Here is an 18,074-nt window from a genome sequence, read left to right as displayed (position 1 = left end):
TGAAAAAAGTTCCAGTTTCCTTCCCAAATTAGAATCTTTGTATAATATACAGATATGAAAAGCAAGATGATTAATTGAAAAAACATTTCGGTTATATTTTTATTATATATTATATATATTATATATATTATATATATTATATATTAATATTGAAATTAATAGTTGCGTTCTTTTTGCATGAAATCTCAGATAATTTGAACTCATTTAAGCGTAGCTAATTCAATTCTACGTCCCATTTAATTTTACTCAAATCAGATGAATTGAAATATTTACCTTCCTTCTTACCGATGCAGCACCAACTTTTGTTTTACGGAAATAACTCAATTCAAAATTCAAAATAAAAATAAAATCAAAATAGAATATAGTGTATTATGTTATTAGAAGTAGAAGGCTATCATTGAGTCCAGATTCTTGTACTGCCGAGGCGTTAGCTTAGCAAAACATAATATAACGGGTCTTCTGCTCCGAGTGACATTTTTCTTCAAGGTGGTGTACATTGAAATTCTTCTTCATGAGACATTTTTACAATACACTTTTCAAAACTGACAAACATCAAATTAAATAAAAATTAAGTGACAGTTCCTGCCTACTTGGTTACAACGCCCATAATAAGACGTTGCTATCGTTTCTCATTATTTTGTTACTAGTACAATAATGAGAGTTATTCCTACGATCTGTGTTGCCGAAAATAATATAGATATTATTATATGCTTGAAGAAAAATCTATTTCTATTTTGATCTTATTTCGGATTTGAAAACATAAATATATATGAAAGGTCTAAGAAATAAGAAATTAAAGAGATTTACGTGTTTACTGATTAGTGCCTGGTGATTAAAATTTGCGAATTTATTTTATTTTTTATTGACAAGTGCATTTTAGGAAAGAATACAATGAACTGAATGAATATCTCAGTTTATCATTCCATTTGACCTACCATCTCAAAGTGAGAACAAGTAAGCTGATATTACCAGCTCGATTTGGAAAAAACCAGATCATAATAATAATAAATGCCATAGAAAGGTTAATCGGAGGATAACCGCATATGCCGTAAACAAATAATCAAATAAAATAGTACACTAAAGAGAGTCTATTGAAGCCAGTAAATGGAAAGAAAAAAACAGGACGGCCACGTCAAAAACGGGAAGACCAAGTTTAAGTAGAGGTAGAAGGAATCCAGTAGAAAGAAGCTGGATTATTTGGATTGAATAGAAATGTTGAGAAAAGATAAGTAAAATATAATAAAGAAAAATTGTAATTTGAAACTGGATGATATTTCTACATATTATGAAATTTGTCCAAAGCCTACTGGTAACTGAAACATATTAAATAAATAAATTAAACCGATGATGTAGATCAAAAACCAAAAATGAAATGACTCATCAATGATTTTAAAAACTATCCAATGTTATAATTTATTCTATAACTGACCTGAATAAATATTATTTTTTCTCAAGATTCTGCACTCTTGCTCTTTCGTCCTCGAAGTGATCCTACAATTGATTTTAAAGCTGCTCCAATACTGCTGCCGGGTGTATGTACATTAGTACTCGGATTTCCCAATCCTTGAGGGTGAGCATCAAGGCATTTCTGATACCTTAGCTGTAATTTATATAAATTAACACAAATTGCAAAGTAACATATTGAACCAAATATTTTAAATGTTTCATATAAAATAAGATATAAGAATGAAGTTTTTGATTTTTTCAAAGAGACATTTATATAAAATTTGACAAAATATTTATATGAATGCATGAAGTGATACTAATAAAATGTCAATGGATACTTTTATTACTCAGGACACCTCTACTATCTAAAATCTTGTTCACGAAAATCTTTTCATAACAATAAGATGTAAGCTGAAAACCCTAAATAGGAACCTGATTGTTATGTAACTTTTTGCCAATTTAATACATTACACGTTGAAAACAGTGTAAAGGTACAAAATTCTAAGGTAGATTAGCAAAATATTGTGAATAATAATAAAATAAGTCTTTCCATAGACCGAAGCCTTAATGATGGCTATCCAAGATCAAGTTATTAACACAAATAACTACAAGAAAAATGTAATTAAAAAAATGAACACTCAATCTGACAAATGCAGAAAGTGCCAACAAACATCAGAGACCATTCAACACATAACATCTGCTTGTAGCAAATACCGACTATCTACACCGGCATAACTAAATGTGCCAAATCATCCACCAGAAACTAACTAACAAGAGTGGGGGGAGGGTTCCCCTTACCCCCTATCAAGTCTATTCAATAATTGTATTAAAGTTTCTTACCTTGCACGCGGCTTCTATAGTTTTACATAAAGCGCCTGACGAAGGTTCACAATAAAAGACATGCGACATGAAAGTATCTTGTGCTGTGTGCATGATAAATGCACAATGCTTAATTATTTTGCCTATACCCAAAAATGATAAATATCTAACCCTGCATTCTGCCAAAACACGTTCATCCTGAAATTTAAAAATAATATTAATATATAATAACTTAATAATAATAATGAAAACTGAAATAATCACTGTTGAACTTGTAATTATGTACTTGGTTTTAGGAGGTAACCACTAAAACTTTCTATTTCACAATTACGTGAGTGTTTAGTGCATTTAAAAACAGAAAAATCAACATTTGCGATTAACTAAACAGAGCTTTCCACACCCGACTCAGGTGAATGTGGATCACCTTCACCTTCAGAAACCTTAATGTTTGATTTACTCTGCTTGAAGTATTTACAAAAGTATAGAAATGCATTTTGTGGTGAATTGAGCCGTGAAGTCTAATATTAAAAATAAGAGTCGGTTTCCAATGTTCCATTGATACAACACTGTTGTCAGATACAAAATTTTAGTTCAAGTATTTATGGTATTAAAAGCATTTATGAAATTGACACTTAATATTCGAAGTACAACCCATCGTATTCTAAGGTTTTAACTCAACGTCAGCAAGTTATTTGAGATCTTGGTAAAACCATTGTTTGGGCATTCAATATCTCCTTTGTATTTCAATGTTCGGACTAAATGATGGATATGGTAGGAGTTCAATAGCACAGATTTCTTCTATCTTATTCCATGGAACTTTCGTAATATGTGGTTTAGCATTGTCTTGTTGTAAGAGAACCCGTTTTCGGTTAACTAAACCTGGATATTTCTCCAAAAAATCTTATACATTCGTATCAACTGTCCACGACATATCCCCCCATTAATGGCTCGACCATCTCGAATGATTAAAAAAAAACACCAAACCTTCATAATTCCACCAGACACACAACAAGACTTTTTACGCTCGAATCAACCTCTGTTTGCGACAGGTTCTGATAATTGTCCTTTGTCTAACCACCAGTTTTCTCTTTTCTGGTTTTTTAGAGAAACCCAACTAATAATGAAACAAGCATCTTTCAGCAGGGCAAAGAGGTGTTCTCTACTCGACTCTACACATACACGTGTACAGTAACAACTAATGAAAATATGAAAACAGTGGCGCTTGCGTTATTTGATCAGCTGAACCAATCCGCGTCTTCTCCACGCACTTCACGAAGATGATTTCGATCGCGGATTGGAATTTTACGAGTGGTACCTTGGATGCAGACAGGATGATCCGCAGTTCGAGCATTCCATTTTGTGGTCGGATGAAGCAGCTTTGAAGCTCAAGGGTTACAACCAATCGGCATAACTGCGTGTATGGGAATGACCAGAATCCTCACGTCTTCATTTAAAAAGAATTAAAATTGCCTGGGGTGTGTGTGTGCGGGCAGGTATCCATGCAGGAGGTCCTGTGGGTCTGTACTTTATTAAGGGTTAGGTGAGGGGCCAAATTTTTCTGGAAATGCTCGAAGATTTATTTGGGCGGATAGACAACGATCAAACACTCGCGAACATCCATCATTTCAAGCAGGATAGATGCCAGACTTACGCCTTATTCAGTATCTCAATATTCATTTTGGAGAATGGATAGGCAGACGAAGATTCATTTACTGGCCCGCACGGTCATGTAACCTGACACACTGTGATTTCTTCCTGTGGGACCTTCTCAAAGACAGCGATTTTGCAAGAGGACCATGCACTCTTTCCGTCCTCCGAACTGCAATTGAAGAAGAATTTGAAAATGTTCGCGGATATGCTTCGCCGGACCTGCCTCTCCGTTGAGATACGTTGTCGTAAATGAATTGATCAATATGGATATCAATTTGAACACTGTCAGTAACCATTTGTCGAATCCCTTTTGTGATTTCTTTTAATAAATTTATTTTTATGCTGCATTTTTTCTCTTAATGCAAATTTGTTGCCTGAGTTATGCCGACCTCTGTATGATAGTTTGTACTGTTCAACCGAAAAGCATAAAATTATAATATTGGCACTAGATAAAATGACTTACATTAGGATGATGAATACTGATCATAGATGGAGCTATCGAGATATTAACAGGTTGCCACTGTTCTGGAGGTACTGTAGTCATCAACCTATCAATAGATTCGTTCAGGACATCCATACCTGTGGCAGCTGCTACTTGCGTACAACCTAAATACTGGGCTCGGAGAATCTTTTTTGGTTCTTCCATTGGAGTTGGAAAAGATTGAGCTGAAAAAAATTGGTTGGGAAGAACTTGATTAATTTGAAAATTAAAAACAATATCTAATACATTTTTGCTTTCTTATAAATGTGATAATTAAATTAGAGAAAAATATACATACAAACAAAGATTTGTGAATTTCTAGCTGGACGTCTGTGTTCTGTTGGTAAGTTATTTGGTCGAGTCGCTAAAGATTTTCCATTAACATCAATAGCCTTTCCTAAATTCTGTTGCAAACTTCTTTCTATCATAATTTTTTTGCATATGTCCCTAAGAGTATTTGCAATTGTTCTAGCTGGCATGTCGCATCTAAATACGTGGCACATGTGCTTGCGAGTGGTCCTATCTCTAGCTACGTATGCAAAATCCCTAAAATGTTCAAAAATGGATTGAGTGAAACAAATTAAGAGCATAATGACGTAGATATATATTATTTCTTAGTATCTAAATAATTCAAGGGAATATCAAATTGTATAATCACAATAAATTTTTCTTTAATTTCTTATTTCTTAGACCTTTTGATATATTAATGCATCTAAATGTTCTTGGAACAGAAGAGACCTAAAATCAAGAACATTAATAATTTTTTCTTGATTTATATGCACAATTAAATATCCTTTCAACATTTGCAGCACCAGATATTTTTATTTTGCCCAAAAAACTTAGTTCTTCATATCATCGGTATACAAAAGAAAGTGACAAGTTCATAATTCTAGATGTTTAGTCTTTAATGCTCATAATTGGAATTTAATATTATGTTCAAGAAAAAAATTAACAAGTCTAAAAACATTGTAGGTACCTAATGCTTATAATTTTGTACAAACATGTACAGGAGAAAATAATAAGTGGACTTAGTCATTGTTTCGTGTTAATATCTTAATTTGTTCAGGACGTGACTCTTGAATCATCAAGATAACCATACATTATACACAACTCAGTTTGCTAGTAATTCTCGTAATAGCAGTGCCTACCACTTGAATAACAAATGAACCTACTCGTATTCTAAATGCCACACAAGTTACAGAAAAACACAGATGGGTAATAAACATTACTGAAGAAACAAAACGTGACAGGAACAAGTTTCAAAAAAATTATGTTTGTCGTATATTAATACCAAAGACAAACGTCCGCAAAATCCTTAGAAATGTAAATTGTGATAATTGCCGCTACAAATGTATTGGGTTGGCGGAAAAGTAATTTCGGTTTCGTAGTATAAAATAAAATATTTCTTTCTAACAAAGAATAGTTTTTAATCAATTATATATTTTCCATTTTGCTCAATGACTTTTCCATCTTTCTTTCAGCTACATGTTTCCGCTCATAAAATTTCTGGACCTTATCATCAAAAAACTGAACCTGGTGCGATTGAGGTCATCGTCATTTGTGAAAGTTTGCTCATCAAAAAATTCTGCAAGTCTCGAAATAAATGGTAATCAGATGGTGAAAAATTAGTGCTGTATAGGGGATGTGGAATCACTTCCCAGTCAAGGTACAATAGTTTCCCAGAGTTGCCAAAGATTTGTGTTGCTTTGCATTATCATGGTGAAACACTAAACCTTTCCGATTTGACAATTCTGGCCGTTTTTATTTGATTGTTTTATCCTTTCATTAATTGTTGACACTAAACATCAGAAGTAATCGTTTGGTTCCTTGGATACAGCTCAAAAATACAACACCTTTGCTTTCCCACCAAACTGACTGCAAGAGTTTTTTTTTGTTGTTTTTCAGCTTTAGATGTGGTTTGTGCTGGTTCATCGTGTTTGCTCCGTGATCGTTTTAGAGCTATGTTACTGTACAGGTACCATTTTTCATTAATAGTGATTATTCTTTTCAAGAAAGGGACCAGAGCAAAGAACACCATAACTAAGCGGTTTTTAAGAACTACTGAAATACGAATGCTGAGATCAATAGCGGAACACACATTATTTGACCAGAAGAGAAATGATGAAATAAGGAAAATATGTGATATTCAAGAGTAGTGAGATAGGCGAGAAATCGGCGAAGGGAATGAAGAGACCGCGTGGTCTCGAACAATTTCGGAGACGTATTTCATACTACGCAGATATAAGATATAATGAATGGAGCCTAACCTTTAATCCAAGGTTTTCAACTTTCATTTAATTATCACTAATTAGTATCAAGTCAGTTGTAATAAGCCAATAGTGATTTTTTTATTATAAAAAAATTGACAATGATAGTTGACAACTGATTTCGAAATTTGGTATATAACTGATTTCCGGGTATAAAAGTATATTGTAAATTGAATTTACGAACCTGCACGATTATTTTCAAAGATTTGATAGCTGATCGGTTTAAAAGGAAATGGAAAATATTAGAAAATGCATTTTCTTGAGAATTGAGTCATCTACCTCTAGGTGGGAAGTCATAATTGCAAGGCAATCACACTTTTTATAAACATTTATTAAAATATTTATAAAAATAATACATCATCTGTAAATGAAATGTAGAAACAGTCTTAGAAGAGTAGTTCAATTAATTACCACTAAATGATCCATCTTTTTATGGATTTTTCATTTGATTCAAGTCTTGACATAGAAATTAAGTATTTATGCGAAATTGGAAATCAATACACGAAGAAAGTTGGATAAATATTATGGATAAAAAGCAGTTCTGATAAAATATTCCCGAAAAATTGATTATTTAGTATTATTGAAGTTAAAAAGAAAAATTATATTTTCAAAAGATTTACCTTTCTCTATTTTTCCCATCGCAGCATAAAATGGAAAGTATAAGTTACTTTTAAACATTTTAAACTATTACTACCTACCTTCCATTGTCTCTTCCTACACCCCAAACTCTTATGGTATGAATTGGTTGCGTGTTTAACACAGTTAGATTTTCCGGATCAAACAATTTCAATGATCCTTCATCCAAATCCATAAATAAATCTTTACCCTTAAAAAAGAGAATAGCAGTTTGATTAATAAAATATATTCAATGAATCTTGACATTTTTCTTTAATTAGACGTATTTAAAAAATGATACTTACATCACCCCATCTTCCTACAACATCCAACAGATCATTCCTTCCTAAGGACAGATCAACAATACACTTATTTACAGCTTTACTGCTTCGTTCCGGAGTTAGATCATCCTCTGATATTTCTACCCATCCCAGAGATCTTACTGCAAATCTTATAGGACGTTCTTTGCAATCTTGGTCGGGTTTTGAAGGAAAACTCCTTCTCCTATAGTAGAATAAACATATGTATGACCAATTATACTTTTAACAACTTCCAATTGAGGTACTGCCACCGCAATTTAATGCTACCACACTCAAACTGAATGACACGTGTTTTTACATGGTGTTTCTAAATTCATGCGACAAAATTCGGGAGGTGATTACTCGTATAAAATTAAGATGGATCTTTCCTATAACAAATTTCCTCAGCCCACCCCTTCCCTAGACATCATCCTTAAAAGGTGGTGGTGACTAAAATTGAGATTGAATTTTTTTCTAAAATATCATTTATGCTAGAAGCCTGAAATTCTGTTCACACAGTTATTTTTTCAATATTCCTGTTACATTATACGGGGGTGAAATTAGACACCCTTACTTTTGAGAATTTATTATGAATCGTCTTACATTTTACATCTTCACTGCTTTTCACTCAATTTATTAAAAAACATTATAAATTATGGTGTTTTATTATTTTTTCACTGCAGCTATAGGTTTTGGGACAAAAATTTAGGAATAAAAAATATTTTTAAATAAAACAAGGATTTTAAGTGGGTCATTTCATGTGATGGGCTCAAAATATCAATTTGTTTTTCATAAATTGCAAATTCTTAACATGTCTATAATAGGGTAATAGAGTAATGTTTAAGAATTCGAGGTTGTTTTAAAGATACGGTAGTTTGAAGAAGGAGCTATTTGGAGCGCTGAGTTGGCAGTCTGTGTCTGCGCCCATTGTGTACAGATGGATAGATACCTGGAACCCTTTTATACACATATACGTTTAGACAAGTTTCTACATCCTTGAAAAGGAATGTCTATATTTATTGAATATTCTAGCAAAGTTATTTTACTATTGGTTTAACTTCCAAGAGCGCAACAACTATATTTCTTTTCATAATGAGTGGATCGAAAGGAAGTACGAGTGGAAATATTCATCCTAGTCGTAGTAAAAAAGAAAGTTTAGTGGAAACCGTTTTACCACCCAAAATGAAACAGCATTTACATTCGGCGGAAAAACTTCAAAATAGCAGGAAAATGGACGTTTCCTTCCATCGCTTTGAATTTCGCGTATTGCATTTTAGAGTTTGTTTCTGTACTCGCTGCATTTTCTTTGAATGGTAATATGCAAAACTTGTGTAAGTGATATATCTGTTTCGCAATCCAGTTTCCGAGGCTTAGGTTTTAAAATTATTCTATCGTGTGAGTGTGAAAAACGATTGAGAATGCATGTTAATCGCCGGTTTGTATTTGTAATGCGACTATCAGGAGTTGGTCACGAAGGAATAAATCTTTTCTGCAATTTCATGAACATACGTTCGGTTATTGGAAATTCAATTGAGGCGTTTCTTACAAAAACGAACTAAAATTTGGATTTCACGGTTTAAATTGACACTTATAAATCAGGGGACACTTTGCCCATTTAGCCCATTGATCTTTCATCATTCTGTCAACGTGGTCACTCCAATATAGTTGTCTCAGATCTTCTCTTATAACTTTGCTTTTTATTTGATCTCTTAGGCGCACTCCTTTAACGGTTCTCAATATTTTCATCTTTGCTGCCCTTACTTATCATGTTCTTCGTTTTTGTTGTGTTCGCTCGATTTTCCCTTGCATATGTAAGTAAAAGTTTTAAGACTGTTTTGTATATGCGGACTTTCCTATCGGTGGACATAAGAGGATGTATTGATATCTAGTTAACCTAGACCAGTTCCATGCATAAAAAAAATATTGCGTTACCATAGCAACGAATAATAACATTAGAAGTGTTAGTGTAAAGATGGACGTCAAAAAAGTAAACCAGAGTTACGCAATAAGCGAGCCATCATCAAGTACGTATATTTAAAAGGGTTAAGAGGTAAGCAGATTTACGAAGATTTGCTTAATACCCTTGGTGATCAATTTCCTTCGTATGCGGCCGTGAAAAATTGGACTGCAAGCCTCAAAAGAGGTAAATTTTTTATTGAAGATAATGACCGATCGAGAAGGCCATTTTCTGTGTCAGTTCCCAAAAATATCGATGCAGTTCATTACATGATTTTATCAGACCGTCGAATTGGGCTAAAATGGATATTTGAAGCACTGAATATTTCATACGAACGCGTTCATTATATAGTTCCCGTCCATTTGGACATGAGAAAATTTGCTTCAAAACAACAACAAATGTTTGAATGTTGACCAAAAGGGTGCAAGGGTAGAAGTATCGCGTCCCATCTGTGCTCGATTTGAAAACGATGTAGACTTCTTAAACCGAATTGTTACTTGGGTACATTTCTACGATCCAGAAAGAAAGCAACAATTGATAGAATGGCGACACTCTGGTTCTCCAAGACATAAAAAGTTTTGTGTCCAGAAATCTGCTGGAAAAGTTCTTGCTTTATTTTTTTGGGATTGCCATGTTTGATTATTTGGATAAGGGTAGAACAATAACTGGAGATTACTATTCGACATTACTGACCACTCTACAGGAAAAAATCAAAGATGAAAGACGCGGAAAACTATCCAAAGGTGTTTTGTTTTTGCAGAACAACGCCCCTGCTCACAAATCTCATGCAAAAAATTCGTGATTTAGGGTTTGAATTATTAGAACACGCCCCTTATTAACTACATTTGGCTCCGTCCGACTAACATCTCTTTCCTTAACTTAAAAAAAGTTTAAAAGGTCGTAAATTTTCTTCCAACGAGGAGTTAATAAAAACTGTGGAGGTCTGGTTTGCAGAGCAAGAAGAAATATTTTTTTTTGAAAGATCTAGAGACGTTGCAGGTTCGCTGTAATAAATGTATCCAATTAAGAGAATATGTTGAGTAATAAAATATTTTGACATTGTAATTTTGTTTGGTTCTATAGTAGGCTAAGAATTTTTCAATATATCCTCGTATATTCGTTTTTCATTTGAGGTTCCACAGAGATTTATGAGACATTAGTTACTTGGGTTTGTACCTCATGCTGTAAGTTTTTGGCGCTTGAAATCTCGACTTCTAAGCATGATAATATTTTAAATTTAAATAACTAATAAATTCTTATTTATGAATATAAGCACTTACTTTAAAGCTATTTCTTCTTTTCTTTTCCTATCGTCACTTTCTAAATTTAAAGCGGAACTAGTGCAGCTTCTAGTAACTGATAAGTTATTTTCGAAAGATGATATTAGAGCACTCTCTTTAAGGTTCAATTTTGAATTCGATTTTTCTAATTTATGATTTTCTATAATCGGGATTTCCCTCTGAATAGTGCCACTCTTTATGTGCCAATAATACGGACCGTCGTTATCTAAAATATTGAAATGAATATGTGTCAGTCAATACTAAATACAAATACATGTTGCCTTTTTAGGCTTCAAGGGAATATTTGGATAAAAAACTGCATTCCTAATTTTTTTATCAAATTATTATAATAAGATATAACTCAAGAAAAAATGGGATGATTGCAATGAAACAAAGAATAGTCGATTTTTGATTTTGATGTTAACTCTTTTATGAAAATTCTCTACATATTAGAAAACGTAAATGGCTAAGGAAGTTTGAAACGCATTCCAAATTACAAGATTACTGATTATAAAATAAAAAAATGTTTTGGTTTGCATTACCTTCGTGTTTTTCCCAACCAGGAGGCAACTCATTCTGACTATCCCATTCTTTTTCTGGATCTGGTGAATTAAGTTTATCTATTTGGTCTAGACTTTTAGGACATTTTCTCATTGGTACTGCATACAAATCATTCGTTATACTACCTACAATATGTTGAATACCGTTTTCGTCTTCCTTGGTCATAACAGTTTTATCGAACAAGCTAAAATAATAAACAGTTCAATAGGATGAAAATGTTGATAATAATGAAAAAATTTTGTAATTAACATAATTATACTAATCTACTAATGGTGTGTGGACATGACATACGGAAATGGTGCAGTAACCTAAACTGGGATCACTATTTTAAATTCAGATTATTGGACTCTAAACATTATATTTATAAAAAAATGTATTTCTTTGAAAGGAGAGCATTCCTTAGTCTAATAAAATTCATTTGAAGAATATAACAACAATTAAGTCCAGAGAAGATTAAAAACAAACTAAATAAATTAAGTTTGAAACCCATTAATACTAGGGCTCCAAATTCCTAGTCGTGTGGTTTGAATTTGTTTAGTAAAAACTTACGAGGATGGTACCGGATGTACCTGGACTGAGATGGCGGTAGTTGCTTAAAAAATACCATTGTATTAGAAAAGTTACAATATATACAGCATATGTTTCAGGTTTGAAGACGTTGTTTAGTATTTGTTTCGCAGCCATCAATAATAAACGTTTTCAATGAATTTGTTCATCGTTATGTGATAGAATAATTTTATTTGAAAGGCATTAGCCCAACGAATATAAAATCTGAAATATGTTCCTTCGTTATTATTAGTAAAATATTTGGTAGAAGAGTTTAAACGAGACCAGCAACTCAGTGGTCGATCAAATGAGGTAACGACTAAATAAATCCACAAAGCGGTAATGGAGATTGTCCACTGGAAGTGCGCGAGCCAGCAGACATATTAGGCGTTTAAAAAAGTGTATAGCATCGTATATTAACTGAAAATTAGGACATGAGAAAGCTGTGCGCACAATAGAACAAAACCAGCGTCGTGAAGATGTTTCCATCGAGTGTTTAGCAATGTTTCACAGAAATAAAGCCGAATTTTTGCGCTGTTTCATAGCCATGGATGAAACGTGGGCCCATCACTTCATACCCGAAACAAGAGAATCGTCAAAACAATGGACTGAAAGGGAAGAACCGGATCTAAAGAAAGCAAACACCGTTCCATCTGCAGGTAAGGTCACGGCGTCGGTTTTTTGGGATTCGCGTGGAATAATTCTCATTGACCAACTTGAAAAAGGAAAAACTATCAATGGCGAATATTATGCGAACTTATTGCAAGTAATGAAGCAAAAATGGCCGCATTTGGCTAAGAAGAAAGACCATGCACCAGCTCACACATCCGTTATTGCAATGGTCAAAATTAATGAACAAAAGTTTGAATTGCTACTTCATGCATGCATATAAATATATATTTGTTTCCAAAATTTCTGTGTTTTCATTATTGGGCCAGGTACTTCTGGGACCATCCTCGTATAAGTAATCAGAAAATTAATTACCAAGAATTATCTAGGAGAACTAAATGTTGTAAAGGTAGCTGACATTACAGTTAGTTGTAGCTGAAAAATAATTTTTTCCAAAGCTTATTGTTCTATATTCATAGTACTACATGATTGCAAGTACTTAATAGTTTATTTAGATGATTTTGATCTTTATCGGAGTAACAAATATTCACATTGCTATATCCTCTTAATATCAATCATAATAAATGAAATTCAAAATATACCAATTGCAGTCAATCAATGTTTAGTTTGTATTGTGGTAACCCATTGGGTTTTCATTAAATATGTTGAAGGACATCCCAATTTATGGTCTATAAAAAAAATAATAGATACAGGAAAAGCAGGATATCGATTTTATAATCTATGTAGAGATTATCTAATATCTAATTTAATGACTAAAACTCACAATGGATTAAATATTAAGTATAATTGGAAAATAATATCCATTTAAATGGTTATTTATTCATATTATATCGAATAGTAGTTTGTTTCAAGTTGCGACCAATTGTGTATCAAAAATATAAGAAAGCGAATGCACAAGACAATAACATAACTCACCAAACAATAATAAATAAAAGCGGTATTCCTTCGAAGAACTGTAATTTCTGTAGATTATGAAGTACTATTAATTTTATAAACAATGAGAATAGATGATATATTAGAAAATAAATCATTGGATACACCAAATACGAGGTTTTGCGATAGACAAATCAAAACAAATATTTAAAATTAGTACAGGTGAAATAGGATTAAAACCGAAATTAAATTGGGCGCTTCTGATTTTATAGATTCTCAGAGGTTTTCGGTTATTAAATAAGCCTAGCAACTTTTAACAAAATTACGGGCACGAGTTTTAGAAATTTTGGAATTTGTAACTCAAAAATCTCCCTCTACGCCGAAAGTCAGAGCATCCGTTCGCGAATTCCCGACAATGCGAATTCAAGCCAATTTACGTTCCAGGCGCACATGGAAACTGCTCCAACTCTTGGAAAATCAAAATGCATCATGATGGTTAAGATCTCTATTCTTTACTCGGGCAAACTACTATAATTTTCTACTCAGGAAATTTTTGGAAATCTTGCGAGCTGGAGCACTTAAAGTTTCAATGGATCTATTTCCTCACTGGCCACTTAAACAAGTAAACGAGATATTTGTCGTTCGTGTTATTATCAATATTTTCATGTATATAACACACATGAACTACTTCTTGGTTTCAAATGATCTAACTTTTGAAAAACGCGTCATGAACACTATCTTCGTTCTCGGTTGATTATTATTTCAATATTCACAGACTTCTTAATAGTTTCTCTTTCACAAAAATGTGGGTACTCATTTTGTGCTCTACAGTTTTGGCTCCGGTTTTTAAGGTGAAAAATTTCCAGGTTAGGAACAAATACTTGGGATTTGTAGAATTTTGTACTCTGCATTTTTTTTCGATTTCCTCATAGTTTTCGAGTTATTCGCGTTTCAAATTTTTTTTGAGTTATTAGTCCCAAAATTTTGAAAATCCGTGCCCGTAATTTTGTTAAGAGTTGCTAGACTTATTCAGTATCCCATAACTCCGCAGAATCTAGAAAATCAAAGCCGTCCAATTTGATTTAAGGTTTTAGCTCAAAACCGCCTAATTTGCCTGTACTGTACATCGGATATGGCTTTATTGATGTTCAAAATGTTCTCCATTAAGAACAATCCACTTCTGCATTCGCTTTAACCAATTTCCATTCCGATTGAGGTACCTCCAAAACGCTCTTCAGGTGTAGAAAAACTTTGACCTCGCAATTAATTTTTGATCTGTGAGAATATTTTTCTTGAAGCTGATTGTCGTGGTGGAGAATGATTCGTCTTCTTCGATTGGTTTCCCTGATTTTTTCGCACACTTCCGACCAGCAAATACTGGTGTACCATTCAGAATTGACCAGGCGACCATTTGTTTCGAAGTGCTACATGCGCGAACAACTTTTGTTGGATTTGGATCGTCTAGAAAGACCCATACGCTCGATTGTTGTTCAGTTTAGGGTTCATATGCATAGATCCATGACTCGTCGCCTGTGACGATCTTATTGACGTCTTCTGAAGCACCGCGATTGAATTTTTTCAGCATTTTTTTGCACTAATCGACACGAGCTTTTTTGAGCGATTGTTAATTTATCGGTATCCAACGCGAGTGAATTTTTTTGACAGCCAATGATCTTGCAATATCAGTTTACGCACAGCATCCTTTTTTTCTGGCATAACAGTAGATTTTGGAAGTCATTCACGAAATTAATTCTGTAGCGAAGTACGACGACGATTGAATTCGGAAAACCAACAAAACACGGTGACTGGAGATGGCGCTTCATTACCAAAAATCGAAGAGAGTTGATCGACACACTGCAGTTGTTTTAATTCCTGTCAAAAGTCATAGAAAATCATCGCACGACAATTTAATTTGTGTATCAAGTATCTGTAAACAACTCAGATAGCACTCGTATGACAACACGTTCTGAGTACGTTCACCATTAGAAATGTCAAACTTTATGATGGCAATGTCATATTTTATAGAATCTCATCAGTGTTGCCATATCTCAAAACTTAAGTAGCAGCCCTCGTATAACATAAAAAATTCTTTGGAAACTAGAGCTGGTAAAAGACAATCGAAATTTCGTTGATATTGATTGGATCGAATTATTTAGATTCGCAGTACATCTTCCTTCCATTCACATTTCTGCATTTCTCCAATCTCTTTGACCATCTGTTATTGTTGAATTATTGTGGATATGTCTGATTCAAATTTGTATAGGGTGATCAAATAATAATGCAAAGAATTATACCTTAGAAACTATTTTTTGTAGACTTGCGGTAAAAAAAGCTTTGCTCCCAAGCACCCACGAATACCGTGGAAAATATATTAGATTTCCACTGAGTAGTAGTAGAGAATTTTTGTTCAATAAGATGGTGAGAGGTTTTTATAAAATAAGCATCTGTACCTCTAAAGTTGCAATTTCATGTTGACGCTCGGCGCTGAGCTCGAGCGTCTAATGCGGTGGTAAGAATTTAAGTGCAATTTCATGGTGAAGCTCGACGCTGGATTAGAGCGTCAAATGAGGTCACGTGATATATTTTCGACTGGAATGCAGTCTAATATAAGAGCGTCAAGCCTGAAAACGCTGAAAAAAATAATAAAATATACACTTCCGTCAATATATAATTTATTCAATAATTGTTTGAATAAATTCTTAGCTTAAATAGGTGAATTATTCTAATTGATGAATATATGTAATATCGTTGAAGTTATTGATAAAATATATACCTTGCACTATGAAGAACAATTAACAGTTGATGATACGGGTTGAGGTTTTTTGCTACAATACCCGATTTCAAAAGCTAAACAATATTTAGTTTTGGCGTTGCGTTAATATTAGATGATGCTCAAGTTGGAATTATACCACATGAACTCATTAGACGCTGTAAGCCTGCGTTGAGCTTCACCATGAAATTGCATCTTTAGATTATAACGCCATTTGAAATAGTTGTAATGCTATAGAGCGTTACACACAAGGCAAAAAAATATGAAGTAATCAGTCATTGATTTTAGGCTTCATTCAAAAAATAATAATTTTATTTCAAGTGAACTGTGAATAATGCATTATTACCCTTTTCAGAACACGAGTAAACAGTTACTAATATAACTTTTTTCAGTACATTAATCGATTTTTATAAATCAATTATTCAAACTGATTCACCATAATGATACCCAGAAAACATGCCAAGCAAAGTTTAGCTTTGATGTTTGACACTCTTTACATCTGACGCTACATTTATTTCAGATGGCGCTCTAGTCGAATTCTTTTTACGAGCGTCTGCAACAAATTACATACTGAACGACTAAATGAATTTTAACAATCTTGATCTTGGTGAAAATAGTTATTTATTTAGTAAGTACGGAAAAGCGAGTTTTTGAGTATTAACACGTGCATGAAAAGAGATTTTCATGCGAATTCAGCACAATTTTTTTCTATGATAATGCAACAAATCTCTAATCAAGTGAATCATTTCATATATGTAGTACCTATTTATAATAATTATTGATATTAATTGTGTTTCGACAATTATTAAATTTTAAGTTTGGAGCAACCAAGTAAGGTTGTTAGTCATTACTGTAGCAGAACAAAGGTTTTCAAGACTTTTGGAACAAGGAATAAATTACTATTAACAATTCCATTATTGCTTTCAATTTCTGTTTAGATATTGCACCATTTGAAGAGATTTCTTGAAACGTTGCCCTTGAAGTTGAAATATGAAAAGAGTTTTCAGCAGGTTAATAGGAAGTTGTAGCTCTGTGACCAGTTTTTCTCTAGCGATTATGTAACACGAAATACAATTTGTTGTTTTCTCATAAAACTGTCATTTTTGTACACCTGTGAAATCTCTACATCTCTATTGATGCGTAAATGTTAACTTTTTTCGCCGTGAAAAAAGTCTTTCGTTACCAAAATATTTCACAAAACAAGCATGGAATATCACTGTTTGAAGGATTTATGGACAAATTTATAGGCATTAATTTGCCACAGCGCTTCAATTTGGAAGGGCCACCTCTAGTACGCCCTATTTCGATCTATATATCTAGATAGTTTACTAGTTCCACGCCCTTATTAGGGATGGCGATTCTTTCCAAAAAATATCGATTGTTGAATCGATTCGAATCGCAACCTCATGAATCGATTCATAAAAAATTGAGTCTGAAGTCTAAAAGATCGATTTCCAAAAAATTTACAATGTAAATATGAATCCATTTTATGAGAAATACCATGACAATCTCTTATCCGTGAAATCTGGGATTTTATAGTTCACGAATTCGATAATAACAAGTACTGGAATCCGAGCGGTTCTAATCATCAATTGCGATGTTTCCGGCAAATGAAAAAATGATCCCACTATACTCATATATATCATGACTATTGAGTGAACATGGTGATGTACCTATAGAGTTTTTGCCAGTAAAGTATAAGATCAAAATTTAGTGCACATGCTGTCTGAATTTTTAATTTCTTCGTTTAAGCCCTTTCCAATGCAAGTGTATTACATGTAGAAAGTTCCTTTTTGCAAGCATCGGAAGCTCGTGAGTTTTTAATCATTCACCGTAATATTACAAGTACATTCAGCCAACTGTAAATAATTTCATGGTTT

The 18,074-nt window shown here is 33.2% G+C and overlaps 1 protein-coding gene across 8 annotated transcripts in view; it reads right to left on the bottom strand.

Annotated features, from left to right (window-relative positions):
* The window catches only part of LOC130901866 (protein Fe65 homolog), a 95,654-nt gene that overhangs the window by 15,009 nt on the left and 62,571 nt on the right, over positions 1-18,074 (bottom strand). For 6 of the 8 annotated variants that reach the window (XM_057813511.1, XM_057813512.1, XM_057813509.1 and 3 more), the window contains 8 exons: positions 11,357-11,559; positions 10,815-11,040; positions 7,584-7,782; positions 7,362-7,489; positions 4,695-4,942; positions 4,379-4,581; positions 2,287-2,463; positions 1,430-1,600 (listed from right to left, as the gene is read on the bottom strand). In XM_057813511.1, coding sequence (XP_057669494.1) covers positions 1,451-1,600; positions 2,287-2,463; positions 4,379-4,581; positions 4,695-4,942; positions 7,362-7,489; positions 7,584-7,782; positions 10,815-11,040; positions 11,357-11,559 — 1,534 coding nt within the window. In that variant the 3' untranslated portion in view covers positions 1,430-1,450. Of the gene's footprint in view, positions 1-273; positions 1,601-2,286; positions 2,464-4,378; positions 4,582-4,694; positions 4,943-7,361; positions 7,490-7,583; positions 7,783-10,814; positions 11,041-11,356; positions 11,560-18,074 lie in introns of all 8 variants that reach the window. The other 2 variants (XR_009060329.1, XR_009060330.1) reach the window with 2 other exon arrangements.

Source organism: Diorhabda carinulata, chromosome X (assembly GCF_026250575.1).
Source record: "Diorhabda carinulata isolate Delta chromosome X, icDioCari1.1, whole genome shotgun sequence".
NCBI lineage: Eukaryota > Metazoa > Arthropoda > Insecta > Coleoptera > Chrysomelidae > Diorhabda > Diorhabda carinulata.
The sequence above is the reverse complement of the archived record's forward strand: the minus strand, read 5'-3'. Positions and strand labels throughout refer to the sequence as shown.